The sequence below is a fragment of the Antennarius striatus genome, chromosome 17 (assembly GCF_040054535.1).
Source record: "Antennarius striatus isolate MH-2024 chromosome 17, ASM4005453v1, whole genome shotgun sequence".
Lineage (NCBI taxonomy): Eukaryota > Metazoa > Chordata > Actinopteri > Lophiiformes > Antennariidae > Antennarius > Antennarius striatus.
The window spans coordinates 18,827,757-18,844,502 of NC_090792.1; the positions used below are offsets into that span (position 1 = coordinate 18,827,757).

Consider the following 16,746-nt stretch of genomic DNA (forward strand, 5'->3'; position numbering starts at 1 on the left):
CTTTGGGAAGAGATCTTGACTTTGGGGTTGTGATCGGTTTGGTTCCTGTTGTTGCCCAAGAATTTATACAGAATATGTTAAAAACTGTGTTTTTATACATTTAAATGTGGTATGATATAAAAGTTTGGAGACATTCTGACTAATTCATTTTCTGCTTCTGGGGTCACCTGAGGTTAGATCTCCACCGGGCCCAACACTGCCTCGCCAAAGCTCGCCAACCTCCCTGGTTGAGTCTGCAATGCGCCCTCAGGACACTCTACACCGCGGTCATGTGGCGCCCACAGTCACTGGAGCACAAACAAGACGGTGACAGCCCCCTGCCAAAAAAGGCTTTGGGACACTAGACCTGCCTGGAATAAGATTGCACGGTTGGTATCAAGTCATTCTGTGGGTCACCTTAGACACCATTGTCCAAGGTGTCAGTTTAAGGGCTTGGTTGCTCTCTCATGCATATTAATTAGTGTCACATAATTATTTCCTATAATACACATCTTAAATGTTTTTGTGTGTGGCTACGATGAGATCCCCTCGATGTGGACGGCTTTTAATCGCTCTAAACGCCTTTTGTTGTTTGTCAGAGCCGGAGTCTGGAGGCAGAGGTCGGATGGCGGATGTGTTTAAAGTTGCATTCGATGACAGCAACCGTCAGAGAACGGGGTCAGTATATGAGCATTCAGTCGGTAACTGTGTACGTCCTGGAGGAACTGGGACGTCTCCTCCGGACCTGGTAGCCGTTAGAGAGTCATGTAATTAAGGACAGGGTCCGTCAGCAGCGTGGTCAGGTCGGTGTCACTCAGAGGATCACTGGTTTGTATGTGTCTCTGCTGTGGAACAGCACCCTGAAACCACTGAGAGTTGCACATAAAGGGTTTTATCATGTAGTGGAACCCAAAAAACAAACTAAAGCCCTGCTCATGCAATGAGAAGAAGTTTTGTCTTTGCATTTTGAAAAAAAATTTGCACCGTTTTTAAAACAAACCCTGAAGAAAAAAACTCTCGAACCCTATGGTTTGGACTCCAGGCCAGCAGGGGGCAGTGTTAACTGTCAACACCACAGAGTAAGACCTCGGTTCAGAATGAACTAAACCACAGTTGTTTTATGTTGTTGTAAATAAGGCTAGCAGGAACCGCATCCTATCCTGCAGTATCTTGTCCTATCTTATCCTGTCCTATCGTGTCCTGTCCTGCCCTGCCCTGCCCTGTCCTGTCCTGTCCTGCCCTGCCCTGTCCTGCCCTGCCCTGTCCTGCCCTGCCCTGCCCTGCCCTGCCCTGCCCTGCCCTGCCCTGCCCTGCCCTGCCCTGCCCTGCCCTGTCCTGCCCTGCCCTGCCCTGCCCTGCCCTGCCCTGCCCTGCCCTGCCCTGCCCTGTCCTGCCCTGCCCTGCCCTGCCCTGCCCTGCCCTGCCCTGCCCTGCCCTGCCCTGCCCTGTCCTGTCCTGCCCTGCCCTGCCCTGTCATGTCATCCCAGCATACACAAGGAGTCTGCATTGCCATGGTTTCCAATGCATTTCTTGGTTTTCTTGTTTTCACAACAACGGGAGGGCGTTGGAACTCAATTTCAAAAGTTCTGCCATGACAGACAACCAGAAGGTTTCTGTTTTTGAATGAAATGGTTGTCCTGGAAACAAACAGGAAACAAACAAAACAGGAAACAAACACAACAACATCTTGTCTTCTAGCAATATATGCTAACCTCTATTTATGATCAGTTCAATGTTTCTCCAGCAGTTTAAAAGCAACTCTCTCCATCTGAAGCTTCTATCAAGCTGTTTGATCAAGTATCTGGCGACTAGAAAATTCTAGTTTGTCACAAAATAAAAACATGGGGTTCTAAGTTCATCTCCTCAGGTAGCCATAGTAACTGTTTACTGGCACTGAAAGGAGTCTGGCTTCTTGCTAATCTACTAAAAGTATTGGTCCTGAAGCAGACAGACCATCATTGTTGATCCTTGTGGGTAAAATGTGTTTGAGTTGTTGTGAAGAGCGACACCTCGACACGGCGCCACATTCAACGCCAACCAGAGGCCCTCAATAATTCAGATGCTGGATCCATGCAATGGCAGCGGCTTCGGCCCGTCTGCGTGGAACCAACCAGGTGATCAGTCGTCCTCCAGCCGGTCAGGTGAATAGAAGTCGCTCAAGCATGAGTCCTGAGAAACAAAGTCTTCCAACGAGGATGAGATTTCTATTATATGTGTTATTTACAGATTCACAACATGTTTACATCACGCTCATGCATTTCAAGGCTTGGATGGTTCTTCTAATCTGCACAAGGTCAAGAGTTCAACCACGAGGCCTTCAGGCTCTGCTACCCATCGGGAAATTCAACAACCTGCAGCTGAAACGTGCAGTTGGCCATCTTCATGGTTGGGTTAGGATTCAGGAAAACAAAGAATGGAATATTTTGTGGCGTTCGGTCAAAGCCGGTGCCGATTGGCCGACGCCGCTCAGGGTGACGTCTCTCAGCAGAGCCTAGTTATAGTTACCAGTCTCGGGTTCAACGCTCATGCACTATTCATCGCTGTATCACATCACTCCTGCTCAGCTTCAGACCGGGACAATTCTTTTCTGCACAGCTTCACTTCTGACTGTGTGTAAAAGTGGAAAATGTTTCTGTAGACTTGTTTCATCCCAGAGAAAAAGAAAGAAACCTCTGAGCGTGTCGGAGAAGAAACGAAGCATCGCGTCCTTGTATGGTAGGTGTTTCAACTTGATTTTATCTATAGCATCCCAAGAGAAGATTTTACAAGCAGCTGTTTCAGCCTGAAATGCTTCACTCTTCCTGCTGCGGAAATATTTTCATCTTTTTTTTAGTTTTTAAAATTCAGGAGTTTTGAACTTTCCAAGTCGTTTCTTTATGTTGCTGAACTCCAGGTTTCATGAGAGAGAATTTTAAGAAGGTTGAAGTTCTATGAAGGACTCCAAAATGTGACATAAAATAGCAAAGAAGAAGAAAAAGGCATTTAGGACTAAATTGAATCAAACAATCTTTAAGAATGGCTGCACATCATTTATGTAAATCTTTTTGAAAATGCTAATCGTGGCAGTAATAAACGTTAAAAACTATCATTACAATGGTACAAGTTGAAATCCAGTGGGTTAATTATTTTAGGTGTATTGTTTTTCACCGTGCATGTGAAACTTATCCTGGTTAATTGATGTATTAAGGTCAGCTGATATGAATAATTTAAACTCCTTTTGAAGCTAAACCAGGGTGTGGTGGCACACATGCTGTACTTTAAGATATGCATCACAACACCGATGGATAAATAAGCATCGAATGTTTTACCTGCTCTTAATTATTTACACATTTTCCAATTGTATGACTTCATAGTCAAAGTTAATTATTTCTGAAAGTGCAAATTAAAATCCAGCCGAAACGTAATCAAATTTAAAAAAAAGATTCACAATAAATAAATTTTAATTGCAAATTGATTTTGATTCAGCATCTTATCTAGAGGAGAAATACGTCCCTTGTTCCGTATTATTATTATTATTATTATTATTATTATTATTAACATTATTAATTTATTTAAAATGAGATTAATTTCATTTTGAGATTTTATTTTGAATAAAAATCTGCAGAATATTAAAATAAGTAGAAAATAAAACTTGTGAACGTGTTTGTGGGTGTCTTTATGTCCTTCAGACGGAGACGTTTGAGCCATGAAGCGCAGTAAACACCGCGGACACAAGGAGGACCGGCACGGAGGTGACGTCACACGAGTAGTTCAAAGACGCTCGGAAATCCTAAATACAAATAAAATGCATCATCTTCGTTTGTTGTTTTTTTAAAAATATTTTGCCATTATCATGTCATATGTCACAAAAAATATCTGAAATCACTAAAAATATATTTGTTACCATGGTTACAAGTGGTTTTAAGTCTCAGATGAGATTTTTAAGATTAGAATTTTTTTTTAATTTATTTGCATCGTTCACCTTTATGACCCCCAGATGAGCCGGCTGTCCTGGAGACGGAGAATCTGGACCGTCAGGGCATGTTTATGGGCGGGGGCCCCGATCCTGACGCCATCTCTGTGGCCTCGGTCACAGCTGTCACCACCAACGTATCCAACAAGAGGTCAGAGGGTCGTTTTAAGCACCTTCATTGTTGGTGTTCATCATTTCAATCTGTCTTCTTCATCTTTGTCCCCTTCCTTACCCTCGTCTTAATTTTCACCGTCGTCTTCTTCTTCTTTGCTCCTTAAAGATCAAAGCCAGACATAAAGATGGAGCCCAGTTCTGGGCGACCAGTAGACTACCAGGTGAGCTAAGTCTTGCCTCTTTTGCCCCTGCTGATGGTCTCCTTCTGACTGGAGTCTCGTTGGATCTCAGGTCAGCGTGACGGTGATCGAAGCCCGGCAGCTGGTGGGACTGAACATGGATCCAATGGTTTGTGTGGAGATCGGAGAAGATAAGAAGTACACCTCCATGAAGGAATCCACCAACTGCCCATACTACAACGAAGTCGGTCATCACATTTTCCCCATACAATTTAGTTTTATTTCTGCTCAACAGCATCTTCATTCAGTCGTTTCTCTTCCCAGTATTTTGTGTTCGACTTCCACATCCCTCCAGACGTCATGTTTGACAAAATCCTGAAGTTGTCTGTGAGTTATTACAACATAAATCTGCTTCATGCAACCGTTATAAAACACGTGTTCAGTGCTGCAGCGTTTATTTCCCCGTCTCTTCAGGTAATTCACTCCAAAAACCTTCTACGTAGTGGAACTCTGGTCGGAACCTTCAAAATGGACGTGGGTACCATCTACTCCCAGCCTGGTAAGTTATCAACCAATCACATGTTATCACGGATTTATGATACCATAATGAATCCCTCCTGCTTCCTCCTGCAGATCATCAGTTTCACCACAAGTGGGCGTTATTGTCCGACCCTGACGACATCTCCTCTGGCTGTAAAGGCTATGTTAGATGTGATATTGCAGTTGTGGCCAAAGGAGACACCATAAAGACTCCACACAAGTCCAGTGAGGCAGATGAAGACGACATAGAAGGGTAACTTCATTCTTATCGGTCAGGGGTTCTTCTGAAAAACACCCGGAAATGATCACCTAGCTGCTCAACTAAAAAGTTTTGGCTCGTGTCCCATTTGAGGAGCACATGTTCAAGTTCATCAAGGGTTTACCTACTGCCCAGAAGCTTTTGTCAGAGACGTTCAGGTGTAGGGGATCTCACCTGTAAGTGCTTGTGCATCTTCCTCAAATGGGCTACCTGCTAATGTTTTAGCTTGGAGGCTATGGCGAAGTTTGGGATCTTTATTCTGTTGTATTTCTTATTTTTAATTTCACTTGTCGCCAACAAGTTGAGGATTCTTTACAGGATTAAGTGGAAGATTACGTTTATCTATGGATTTATAGCTTTTATGCTAAGCTAAGCTAATTTGCTACAGCTACATGTTGTCCATACAGAGAAAAATTCAAGCCAAATAATAAACCTGATCGAAAAGCATGTTAATTATCTTTAAAGTAAAAAAAGATTTTTTTTTCTTGTAACATGTCGGATCCACTTCCTGTTTCAGCAACCTCCTGCTGCCGGACGGCGTTCCCGCCGAGCGACAGTGGGCTCGTTATTACCTGAAGATCTACCGAGCCGAGGGACTCCCCAGGATGAACACCAGCATCATGGCCAACGTCAAAAAGGCCTTCATTGGAGAAAACAAGGACCTGGTTGACCCGTATGTTCAAGTCCAGTTTGCTGGACAGAAGGTTAGCAAAAACCCTACGGATCCCTGTGAGGTCAAAACATCAGAACTCTGCGGGTGTCCTCATGGTGGCGCTGTGTTTGCAGGGGAAAACCTCCGTCCAGAAGAGCTGCTATGAGCCCATCTGGAACGAGCAGGTAGTCTTCACTGAGATGTTTCCGCCGCTGTGCAAACGCATGAAGATCCAGATCCGCGACTCCGATAAAGTGAATGATGTTGCCATAGGAACGCACTTCCTGGACTTGCGGAAGATTTCCAACGATGGAGACAAAGGTGAATTCACGAGATCAGTTTGAGTTTACCCTTCTACACCTCTGAACAGGAAGTATCCAGATGATTCCATGTCTGCACCCCCTCCACCCCATCAGGTTTCCTCCCGACGCTCGGCCCGGCCTGGGTGAACATGTACGGCTCCACCCGTACCTACACCCTGATGGACGAGTACCAGGAGCTGAACGAAGGCCTCGGCGAGGGGGTGTCCTTCAGGGCGCGCCTGCTCATCAGCCTGGGCGTGGAGATCCTGGACGTGTCTTCGCCCGACATTTCCAGCTCCACCGAGGTGCAGGTGGAGGGAGTTCCCAACATCTCAGAGGTGGGCGCCTCCCTGGATGGGAAGTCATGCATGTGGGGGGGCGGCGATCATTGATCCGATCGGCAGGTCGTTGAGTAGGGGTCTCACCTGGTGCATTATTAACATGCTGTTTGGATGTGACGTCTTTTTGTTGGGGGACAATATACATCAGGGGTTAGAATTCAAGCTGAACATCTATAAATTGAGATTTTGCTATCAAACAGTAAATTTCCCTTTTAAAATTAGACTTTACGTTTAACAACACCCCCGTTTTCCAGATGAAATGATTCTGGACTCTGTTGTCCTAATGTTCTGTTCATTTTACCATCACTACACACATCAAAATGTCGTATATTTCACTTTTAATTAAGAGAAAATTTTGCTTGTTGTTTTGACAGACCGCTACGGGGAAGGTGGAGGAGTTTTTCCTCTTTGGCTCTTTCCTGGAGGCCACAATGATTGACAGGAAGATCGGAGATAAGCCCATCAACTTCGAGGTCACCATAGGTATCCTCCATTCTCTACCACCGTCTCAGCCTGAAGCCAAAGGACTCCAACCAGAGACTAACTTTGCTTGTGCCAGGTTACTACGGAAACGAGATTGATGGGGCTGCCCAGCCAAAAACCAAAGGTAAGAAGGGGGGAGACAATGGAGACGAGGAGGAGACTGAGCTGATCCACAACTCCAGCGAGGAAGAAATGGATGACGATGGTGGCATGACTTCAGTGGCCATGACGCCTCCCATGAAACCAGTCATCACCGACAGGTCAGGGCAGGAATAACATCATCATAGACTGACTATTGTAAATCTTCACTTACTCACTGTAGTTTTCACCTTTGTAATATATTGCATTTCTTATTTCCCAGAAACTACTTCCACCTGCCGTACTTTGAGAGGAAGCCATGTATCTTCATCAAGAGCTGGTGGCAGGACCAGAGAAGAAGACTGTACAACGCCAACATAATAGACAACCTGGCAGATAAACTGGTGAGTCATCGACATCACTGGTAACTAGATAGTTACAGGTGAACCTCAGCTTACGGCATTAGTCGGTTCCAGAAGACGCGACATGAGTCAAAAAACGATGTAAATCCAAATAAGTGAAGATAAACATCCCCAGTTCTGTACTGAACTTTATTTATGAATGTAATTTCAATAATATTTGTTGATATGAATCCATTTTAAGCTGACAAACAATGAAATTTTATTTTTTTAATTTAGCACAGAAATAAAGTTGCTGTCTCGTCTTTAGACGCTTCTTCCTCATTGCGGGTCACGGGGGTTGCTATGGACAAATTATATAATTCTATGTTTTTATTCTGATTTATTGTACCATGATATTATGTGCTTTTAATAGTTGACTAGTGATTTTAAGAGCTAGTTTGTTATTTGTGGCAGACAGACATAAAGTGGAGTAAAATTTCGTAAACTGAATTTTTAATTTTCCGTGTATTTTTTTTTGTTTTTTTTGAAAACCGACGTATAATCGAGAATGATGTAATGTAAATCGACGTAAGCCGAGGTTCACCTGTCCGTGCAAACATGCATGTACTCAGTGACATGGTCTTCACTCGCTGCTGCAGGAGGACGGCCTGAACGATGTGCAGGAGATCATCAAGACGGAGAAGCCGTACCCTGAGCGCAGACTGAGAGGCGTCCTGGAGGAACTCAGCCAGGGCTGCAGGTCTGTGGTCGTAGCTTCAAACTGAACGTATTCACAAACCTCTGCCTCTGACCGAGCTCCACTTCCTGCAGTCACTTTCTCACGCTGGCAAACAAGGACCAGAGCCAGTCGGGTCGAACCAAACTTGACCGGGAGAGACTGAAGCTGTGCATGTCAGAAGTGGTGCGTCAACCGTCGTCCTCTTCTCCACGATTCCCCCTGTTTGAACTCTTTTGCTAATGGCGGGGCTGTTTCTGGATTCAGGAGGCCGTCGGCCAGCAAGCCAAATCCATGAGGTCACAGGTGAAGAAAAGCACAGTGAGAGATAAAATCAAGCTGGCGCAGAACTTCCTCACCAAGCTGCGCTTCCTGGCTGATGAAGTAAGATCGACGACATCGTGTCTACCGTTCAAGAAATGATCCCGCTGGTTTTGTTGTTCAACGTAACTGTTCTTCCTCATCACAGCCTCAACACAGCGTCCCTGATGTCTTCTTGTGGATGATCAGTAACGGGAAGCGCATCGCTTACGCTCGCGTTCCCTCCAAAGACATCCTGTATTCGGGTGTGGAGGAGGAGAGAGGAAAGGACTGCGGCAAAGTCAAGACCATCTTTCTGAGGGCGAGTCACACGGAATACGAGTTGAATCCGTTCAGTGACTGAACTCAAACATCAAACATTTCCCCGCTTTAAAATAACTACAGCCTTGTAAAAAAAGAAGCCCTAAGTCCCTTAAATTATAAATAAAAAACATATTTTTTATCAACCAGTAGACATGTATACGTGCACATGATTAATTATATATAATTTACTTTCTTTGTATTCTACAGATCCCTGGCAAGAAAGGCTTTGGGCCGGCCGGCTGGACGGTTCAGTCCAAGATTGAGATCTACCTGTGGTTGGGTCTGAACAGGCAGCGTAAAGACTACCTGAGCGGCCTGCCCAACGGCTTTGAGGAGAACAAACTGTCTCGAGGACCCGGTCTGCCCTGCTCCCCACCCATCAGCCTCACCTACATGAGTAAGACCACCAACCAGTTTTCTCTGGACCTGTTTCGGATTGCTTCCTTATGTTTCTGATCTATATTGGAACGTTTTTTCTATGTTTAGTGAAGCAGATCTTCCAGCTGAGGGTCCACATGTACCAAGCTCGCAGCCTGTTTGCTGCAGACAGCACCGGTCTGTCCGATCCCTTCGCAAGAGTCTTCTTCTCAACGCAAAGCCAGGTCACTGAGGTGAGCTGGTTCTAGAGGCTTTTCAGTAAGTCAACGGCGAGGACGAAGTGTGATTACCTCCGTACCTGTGTTCTCTTACCAGGTCCTGGGTGAGACGCTGTGCCCGACGTGGGACCAGCTGCTGGTCTTTGAGAACGTGGAGTTGTTCGGAGAGGCTAGCGAGCTGAGAGACGACCCTCCCATAATCGTGATTGAAATCTACGACCAAGACACAGTGGTGAGGGTCGCTGTTAGACGTCAGTGTGAGCAAACGCTCTGCATCCACGCAGCTTCAATTTCCAGTTTCCCCTGGAATTTAATTTAAGTTTGGCATTTGTCTAATCACTCCCAATTTGACGGAAAGTCAAATGTTGACCAGACATTTCTGGAGATTGACAGTAAAACAGTGTCGCAGCATTCGAGTAACACCTAAAGAAGAGATTTTAAAAAGGATAATAATAATAATTTCTCCAAAAGAAATAGTCTGAAAAGTCTGGAGCCTCTATGGTAAACATGTTAGCATTCACCACAACCCACAAATTGTGTTCACGCACCGCTAGCCACACGAGATTATGTGTGAGTACTAAGATATTCAGAGATATTCAAAGATTTTCAGAGATACTCAGAGATACTCAGAGATACTCAGAGATATTCAGAGATATTCAGAGATATTCAGAGATACTCAGAGATATTCAGAGATATTCAGAGATACTCAGAGACATTCAGAGATATTGAGAGATATTCAGAGATACTCACATATTCGGAGATACTCAGAGATATTCAGAGATATTCAGAGATGCTCAGAGATATTCAGAGATACTCAGAGATATTCAGAGATACTCAGAGATACTCAGAGAGTGTGAGTGGTGGTGGTTGTGTGACGTGTTTTTTGACCAGAAAAAAAAAATCCCCTGACTTTGATCACAGTGGGAGTGATTTTATCATATTTGGGTGATCTGTTTCATTGTTGGACTTCTGTGAATGAGACTAAATAAGTTACCGAAAGAGATTAAAACCAGTTTTAATTTACTTTAAATCATGAGACTGTTTTTCTTTTACGTTTCAGGATATTTGACACACACAACCTGATATGAAATATATTTGAAAGGATGCTTTTGCTGACTGTCCGTTTTATATCTGCTTCTGGCATTAACACCATTATTTTGGACGCCCCTCTGGATAAGTAGAGTGTGATTCTGATGGCTTGATCTCCTGTAGAAGGAATGTGTGCAGACTAGATTGTGTTTAAAGGCATGCAAGAAGACTAAGACTCACTGATGAGTAGAGACTTAACCCTGTTGCATTCCTTTAAGTGGAATTTGTGCTTTTTTTTTTGTTGTCAACAGAGAATTTGCAGTCTTCATAACCACTAACTGCAAGAGAGGCTTAATAATCTGTTAATGATCACTTTAATACACTGTTTTGCAGTTCACTGGTTATTTTAGTTTTGTTTTTATTTTGCTTTTTTAAAATAATCTCGTCCATCTTGAAACATTGAACGACTGAATCCATGTTTCAATAGGACAAATGATCAATGATACCGACCGCCGATGGATCGGTCGCTTCCAAAGACCACTTTTTGAAATAGTCGACCTTTTTAAATGTAGGTGAGGATAAGGGTTTTATTTACCCCCATCCTTCCAGGGTAAAGCTGACTTCATGGGCAGAACCTTTGCCAAACCTGTGGTGAAAATGGCCGACGAGCACTACGGTCCGCCGCGCTTCCCTCCCCAGCTGGAGTACTTCCAGATATACCGGGGGAACTGCAGCGCTGGAGAGATGCTGGCAGCCTTTGAGCTGCTTCAGGTTGGGCCGTCAGCCGCCGTTTACACAGCTAAAGCAGTCGGATCACACGGTAAATAAATTATTCCTCCTGATAGATCGGCCCCAACGGGAAAGCTGATCTGCCTCCCATCGACGGCCCGACAGATGTGGATCGCGGCCCAATCCTGCCTGTCCCGTTGGGGATCAGACCCGTTCTCAGCAAATACAGGATTGAGGTGATTGGAATGAAGCCATGCTTGAAATAATTCTGAGAGTAAAGCAGCGTGAAGACTGGAAGTGTGTGTATTTCTCTCAGGTTCTGTTCTGGGGTTTGAGGGACCTGAAGAGGGTGAACCTCGCCCAGGTGGATCGCCCTCGTGTGGACATAGAATGCGCCGGAAAGGGAGTGCAGTCCGCCCTCATCCCCAACTACAAGAAAAACCCCAACTTTGGCACGCTGGTCAAGTGGTTCGAAGTGGTACGCTATTAAAATCATAATTCAGTAGAGAAACAAGTATTGATGATACTAGATTGACAACAAACCGACCGATTGACAGACATTGGGTAATTTTTGTTCGTTTTTTTTGGTGTGTGTCAGGATTTACCCGAGAACGAGCTGCTCCACCCTCCACTGAACATCCGAGTGGTCGACTGTAGAGCGTTCGGCCGCTACACCCTGGTCGGGTCTCATGCCGTCACCAGCCTGAGGAAGTTCATCTACAGGGCGAGAGACAAGCAGGCCAACAGCTGGTCCACCACAGGTAACCATAGAAACCACAGGTAGTACTAGCAGAACACACACCCATGTGTCACGATTGCTGTCCACCAAAAGCTAGCACAGGTTTTGTTCGAAAGCTAAAATACCCAAAGTGTTTGAGCAGTCGTGTGGTTGATGAAGATCTGATGAAGATCTGTTTAACTTTCAGAGGAAATCATAGTTGTCAACATGGAACCCGAGCCAGGCTTCAAGAAGATGGACACCGTGGTCAAACTAGACTCAGTAAGTTTTTTTTTAAATGTTAAAAACCCATAATGTGCTTTATCTTTGTAGATCTACTTTAGAACAGTTCAGGCATAGATCTCCATCAGGGCTCCATCAAGTCCCAAATATTCACTCCTGCTGATCCACAAAACACAGAACAGCTCAGAACCATCTAGATTAGACAAAGTCTTCAGGTTTTCAGCAGGAACTAAAGTGTTTCAACAAAGAACTAGAGGTGCTAGTCTTCAGGGGTTGGATCAAATGGGCTAACAACTGTTTAAAGACCTGAAGAAAAGATTGTAGTCTCATTATCAGACATTAAACCATCTGGTTTCTCTTCAGGGTTCTGATGCTGTGGTAAAAGTTGAGGTAAGCAAACTAACGTTTAAGGAAACTAGAGGATTTTTATCCGCTGATATTTTTTTTGTCGCTGAGAGCATCTCTTTATCTACCAAAGGATGACGACAAGGATGGAAAAGGTAAGAAGAGGAAGAGGAAGAAGGGTGATGAGATTGAGGAGGAGGAGCTGGATGAGAGCATGTTGGACTGGTGGTCCAAGTACTTTGCATCCATCGACACTTTGATGGAGGTGGGTCACCCTAAGTATTGGGGAGGGGGGGTCTTGTTTTGGATGAAACAGATGCGTTTGTTCATCCACAATCTGTTCCTGCAGGCCCTCAAGGCTCAAGACGCTGCTCTGTCAGACTCAGAGGACAAAGACGATATGGACATTGCAGATGGTGGAGGTAAAAGGAGATGATGATGTCAGAGTTTTGCTCTGATGTCATATAAGAAGTAGTAAATCTAAAGGATCAGTTCATCCAGAAAAGACAACTCAGGTGTTATCAGATGGGACGGAGATGGGTTTGAGTCGCAAAGTTTGTATGTGTTGGACTCAAGATTCATATCATTAATGAACATCAGCTTCTATCCATTGTGCTTAAATGGCACAGACAGTTGCCACAAATACTTGCAGCTGGATGCTCTGTCAAGGAACTTGCACCATGGACTTCGAGCTGAATTCTCAATTTCATGTGAATTGTTCCTTTTAAACATAATTTTGTGTTTTTTTTAGAGTCATATATGTTAAAAAGCGACGGGAAAATCCTTTTTTTCATACTTAGATTGCTGCCTGTGTTTTATGAGCTCACCAACTGACGTTTCCTTTCTACTGTGCAGTAGTGAAACTCTTAGATAGTCCAGGAAGTCATCCATGTAGTTGCTGACATGAATCCGATCTCCAAACGTGGGACAACTCATTTGTCTCTCCCATAAACGTCTGCATATTATCCATATGCGTGCCAAGAAAGTTGTCAATGCAAAACTCATGAAGAAGAAGACGAGGAGTATTTATTCATGCGATGTGAAATAAAATTTAACAGAGCAGAACAAACAGAATGGTTTATAAATGCTGTGTGTCTGCAGGATGCTGTGACATCACCAAGCATGCCAATGAGCTCTACACCTCAGCTCATTGGTCAACTTTTAAAGGCGGGGTTTGGCAACTTTCATGTTGAATTCATGTCTGAGTGTTCTGCTCCCTCCCTCCCTTTTCTTTCCCTCCCCAACGCTAACCCGTGCTCAGAAATCAAACCTGATGACTCTCCTGTGAAAGGCTCCAAGAGAGGAAAAGGGAAGAAGGAGAAGAAGAAGTTGCTAGATCCACTAGAGAAGAAAAAGCCAAAGCTGGACGAGCTAAAGGTAGCCATACCGGACTAACGGTTGCTAGGAGACGTGATGCATCCTGGAAAAAGTTTTTAACAATGCTTACTTTCTGATTCCAGGTGTACCCGAAGGAACTGGAGACTGAATTTGACGACTTTGAGGACTGGCTCCACACTTACAACCTCTTCAGGGGGAAAGGAGGCGATGATGACGATCAGAATGTACTGGATGAAGACAGGATCGTTGGAAAATTCAAGGTTGGAACGGAATTTTTACACATTTATACGTAGGATTGATGGATTATCTCACGGGGGACAGTTAGCTTTGAACTGTCCTTGAATTGTCCCCCCAGGGCTCCCTGAGCGTGTACAAAGTGTTCGACGACTCGTCCAGAGACACGAACTTCGACTCCAACATGGGAACATTTCAGAACATTCCACACAACGACCCCATTAACGTCCTCGTCCGCATCTACGTCATCAGGGTACGTGTCCCACGTTGATGAGAGAATCAGGACATGAGATTATTATTCATGTTTCCGATCAACTCATTTTTTTTTCTCTTTTTAAAATTAATTTATGTATTGCTAGGCAACTGATCTGCATCCAGCTGACATCAACGGGAAAGCTGATCCATACATAGCAATCAAACTGGGGAAGACGGAGATAAAAGATAAAGAGAACTACATCTCCAAACAGCTGAACCCTTTGTTTGGAAAGCAAGTAGAGACGCTTATTATTATTTTACACAGTTAGTCCTGTAGGAAACATGACACGTTAACAATCATCTGAGACCCTCACCTGTGGTTATCGATCACTAAGAGCAGGGATGTCAAACTCATTTTCCCCGAGGGCCACATCAGCATAACGGCTGTCCTCAAAGGGCCAGATGTAATTAATAAATGTAACTAAATGGAACTCAGTGTAATGTAAAATAAATGTAACTACTCCTTAATGTTAAATAACTGAATTTATCACTTATTCAAGTCACAAACATTACAGATACACAGAAAAAATATGTTTTTTCTGTTACAAAATAAATCCTTTTAGTTTGTCAGGTTATTAAACCCACAGAACTCCATCAATCAAGGATCAAACTATCCAACAGAATAAAGAAAAATGACATCAAACACAGATTAGGACATTAACTTTGTTCAAAACGTTTGTGTCAGAGTTAAAATGGGCTGAATTTACTGCATTGTGGGAAACGTAGTTTTTGGTCAAAGCACACTTTTGACCTATTTATTTTTAGACACTCTGACCTTTTATGCTCTCACGGGCCACATTTGGCCCCACAGGCCTTGAGTTCGACACATGTGACTTAGAGGATCATGCTAAGCTAAGCTAAGCTAAGGTTGAGTCTTGGTAAACATGTTGACAACATTATCTTCACACCTAAAATATCGTCTTTTAGGTCCTTTGACGTGGAGGCCACGTTCCCGATGGACTCCACCCTCACCGTATCGATCTACGACTGGGACCTGGTGGGAACCGACGACCTGATTGGAGAAACCAAGCTAGACCTTGAGAACCGTTTCTACAGCAAACACAGAGCCACATGTGGCATCTCATGCAGCTACGCCATGTAGGACCGTCTCCTTTATCCGGGATGGAATGATAGTGTTTGATTCTGACTCAATTTGTGTTTTGATTGTCTTCTGTAGCCATGGTTACAATGTGTGGCGGGACCCAATGAAGCCCACCCAAATTCTGGCTAAGCTATGTAAAGATCACAAACTGGACGGGCCTCACTACGGCCCTGGAGGACGGGTGAAGGTGGAGAACCGGGTCTTCATGGCTCCGACTGAGATCGAGGATGAAAACGGTTGGAGTTCACCTCATCCAAACGCTTTTAGCTCCTCCCACTGAATGAAAATTAACGTTTAAAAAAAAATAATCTGCATTTCTGGTAGATTAGCGTTTAGCTGCTTGCATCCTGTGATTTTTCAGGTTTGAAGAAGCAGACGGAAGAACATCTGGCTCTGACCGTGTTGAATCACTGGGAGGACATCCCACGGGTCGGCTGCAAACTTGTCCCGGAACACGTAGAAACCAGACCCCTGCTCCACCCCGACAAACCGGGCATCGAACAGGTACGCAGGCTTCAGCCAACTCCACCTTTCAAACAAGTCAAACTAAAGTATTTAATCAATTTTAATCCACTTACTTTGTGTTTTACTGCTTTCAGGGCAGAATTGAGATGTGGGTGGACATGTTCCCAAAGGATATGACTGCACCCGGACCCGCTCTGGACATTTCACCACGGAAACCAAAGAAGTATGACCCCGGAGTCAAACCTTTTACAGCTTTGATGCTTCTCTACCCTTACCTAAATTACTTTTAAAGTTACAATTCTTTTTTATATACAGTAGTTGTACTTTTGCTCACGTCTAGGTTTGAACTGAGGGTGATCATCTGGAACACCGATGAGGTCGTTCTGGAGGACGACGATATCTTCACTGGGGAGAAATCAAGCGACATATTTGTGCGAGGGTAACGATATGATTTGATTTCATTTTAAACGCAACTCCCGGTTACATTTGCTAATTACACGACTTGAATATTGGATGCTGAAAGGACGACAGATAATTTTATCCCTCTGTATTTTTGCTCAAAGCTACACCACAGCAATCCAATGATAAATGAAATCATACAAAAATGATTAATGAATCTGTGGCTTCTTTCTCTTTTATCAGTTGGTTGAAGGGTCAGCAGGAGGACAAGCAGGACACAGATGTCCACTATCACTCCATCACCGGGGAGGGAAACTTCAACTGGCGCTTCATCTACCCCTTCGATTACCTCATGGCTGAAGAGAAGATCGTCATCTCGAAAAAAGAGTCAATGTTTGCCTGGGATGAGACCCAATACAAGATCCCTGCTCGTCTGAATCTACAAGTGTGGGACGCCGACCATTTCTCTGCAGACGACTTCTTAGGTGCAGCAGACGAGCATTATGATTAATAATTTTTAATATTATAATGTTATCAGTCTTAATTCCATGGATTTATAACAGGTTGTGCTGCAACATGAAAAGGTAGCCTCCAATAAGTGGAATGTACAGTTGTGTGTCGTCTGCATAACGGGAGAAATGAGTATTAGAGCTTCAAATTACCCAAAAAAAGCATACAAGTAGAGAACAGTAAGGGACCAAGAACTGACCCCT

General features: G+C 44.1%; 1 protein-coding gene across 1 annotated transcript in view; it reads left to right on the forward strand.

Annotated features, from left to right (window-relative positions):
* The window catches only part of LOC137610603 (otoferlin-like), a 29,113-nt gene that overhangs the window by 7,103 nt on the left and 5,264 nt on the right, over positions 1-16,746 (forward strand). The window contains exons 2-41 of the mRNA XM_068338272.1: positions 178-368; positions 579-657; positions 3,648-3,710; positions 3,956-4,082; positions 4,212-4,266; positions 4,337-4,468; positions 4,549-4,611; positions 4,699-4,783; positions 4,858-5,017; positions 5,541-5,727; positions 5,810-5,996; positions 6,092-6,315; positions 6,693-6,801; positions 6,878-7,061; positions 7,163-7,283; positions 7,880-7,980; positions 8,052-8,142; positions 8,224-8,340; positions 8,426-8,578; positions 8,788-8,977; positions 9,067-9,191; positions 9,274-9,408; positions 10,815-10,976; positions 11,051-11,170; positions 11,251-11,412; positions 11,533-11,695; positions 11,861-11,934; positions 12,259-12,285; positions 12,374-12,505; positions 12,590-12,662; positions 13,502-13,617; positions 13,701-13,838; positions 13,934-14,065; positions 14,172-14,299; positions 14,995-15,165; positions 15,245-15,405; positions 15,531-15,673; positions 15,769-15,857; positions 15,975-16,073; positions 16,277-16,518. Coding sequence (XP_068194373.1) covers positions 3,665-3,710; positions 3,956-4,082; positions 4,212-4,266; positions 4,337-4,468; positions 4,549-4,611; positions 4,699-4,783; positions 4,858-5,017; positions 5,541-5,727; positions 5,810-5,996; positions 6,092-6,315; positions 6,693-6,801; positions 6,878-7,061; positions 7,163-7,283; positions 7,880-7,980; positions 8,052-8,142; positions 8,224-8,340; positions 8,426-8,578; positions 8,788-8,977; positions 9,067-9,191; positions 9,274-9,408; positions 10,815-10,976; positions 11,051-11,170; positions 11,251-11,412; positions 11,533-11,695; positions 11,861-11,934; positions 12,259-12,285; positions 12,374-12,505; positions 12,590-12,662; positions 13,502-13,617; positions 13,701-13,838; positions 13,934-14,065; positions 14,172-14,299; positions 14,995-15,165; positions 15,245-15,405; positions 15,531-15,673; positions 15,769-15,857; positions 15,975-16,073; positions 16,277-16,518 — 4,924 coding nt within the window. The 5' untranslated portion in view covers positions 178-368; positions 579-657; positions 3,648-3,664. The remainder of the gene's footprint in view (positions 1-177; positions 369-578; positions 658-3,647; positions 3,711-3,955; positions 4,083-4,211; positions 4,267-4,336; positions 4,469-4,548; positions 4,612-4,698; positions 4,784-4,857; positions 5,018-5,540; positions 5,728-5,809; positions 5,997-6,091; positions 6,316-6,692; positions 6,802-6,877; positions 7,062-7,162; positions 7,284-7,879; positions 7,981-8,051; positions 8,143-8,223; positions 8,341-8,425; positions 8,579-8,787; positions 8,978-9,066; positions 9,192-9,273; positions 9,409-10,814; positions 10,977-11,050; positions 11,171-11,250; positions 11,413-11,532; positions 11,696-11,860; positions 11,935-12,258; positions 12,286-12,373; positions 12,506-12,589; positions 12,663-13,501; positions 13,618-13,700; positions 13,839-13,933; positions 14,066-14,171; positions 14,300-14,994; positions 15,166-15,244; positions 15,406-15,530; positions 15,674-15,768; positions 15,858-15,974; positions 16,074-16,276; positions 16,519-16,746) is intronic.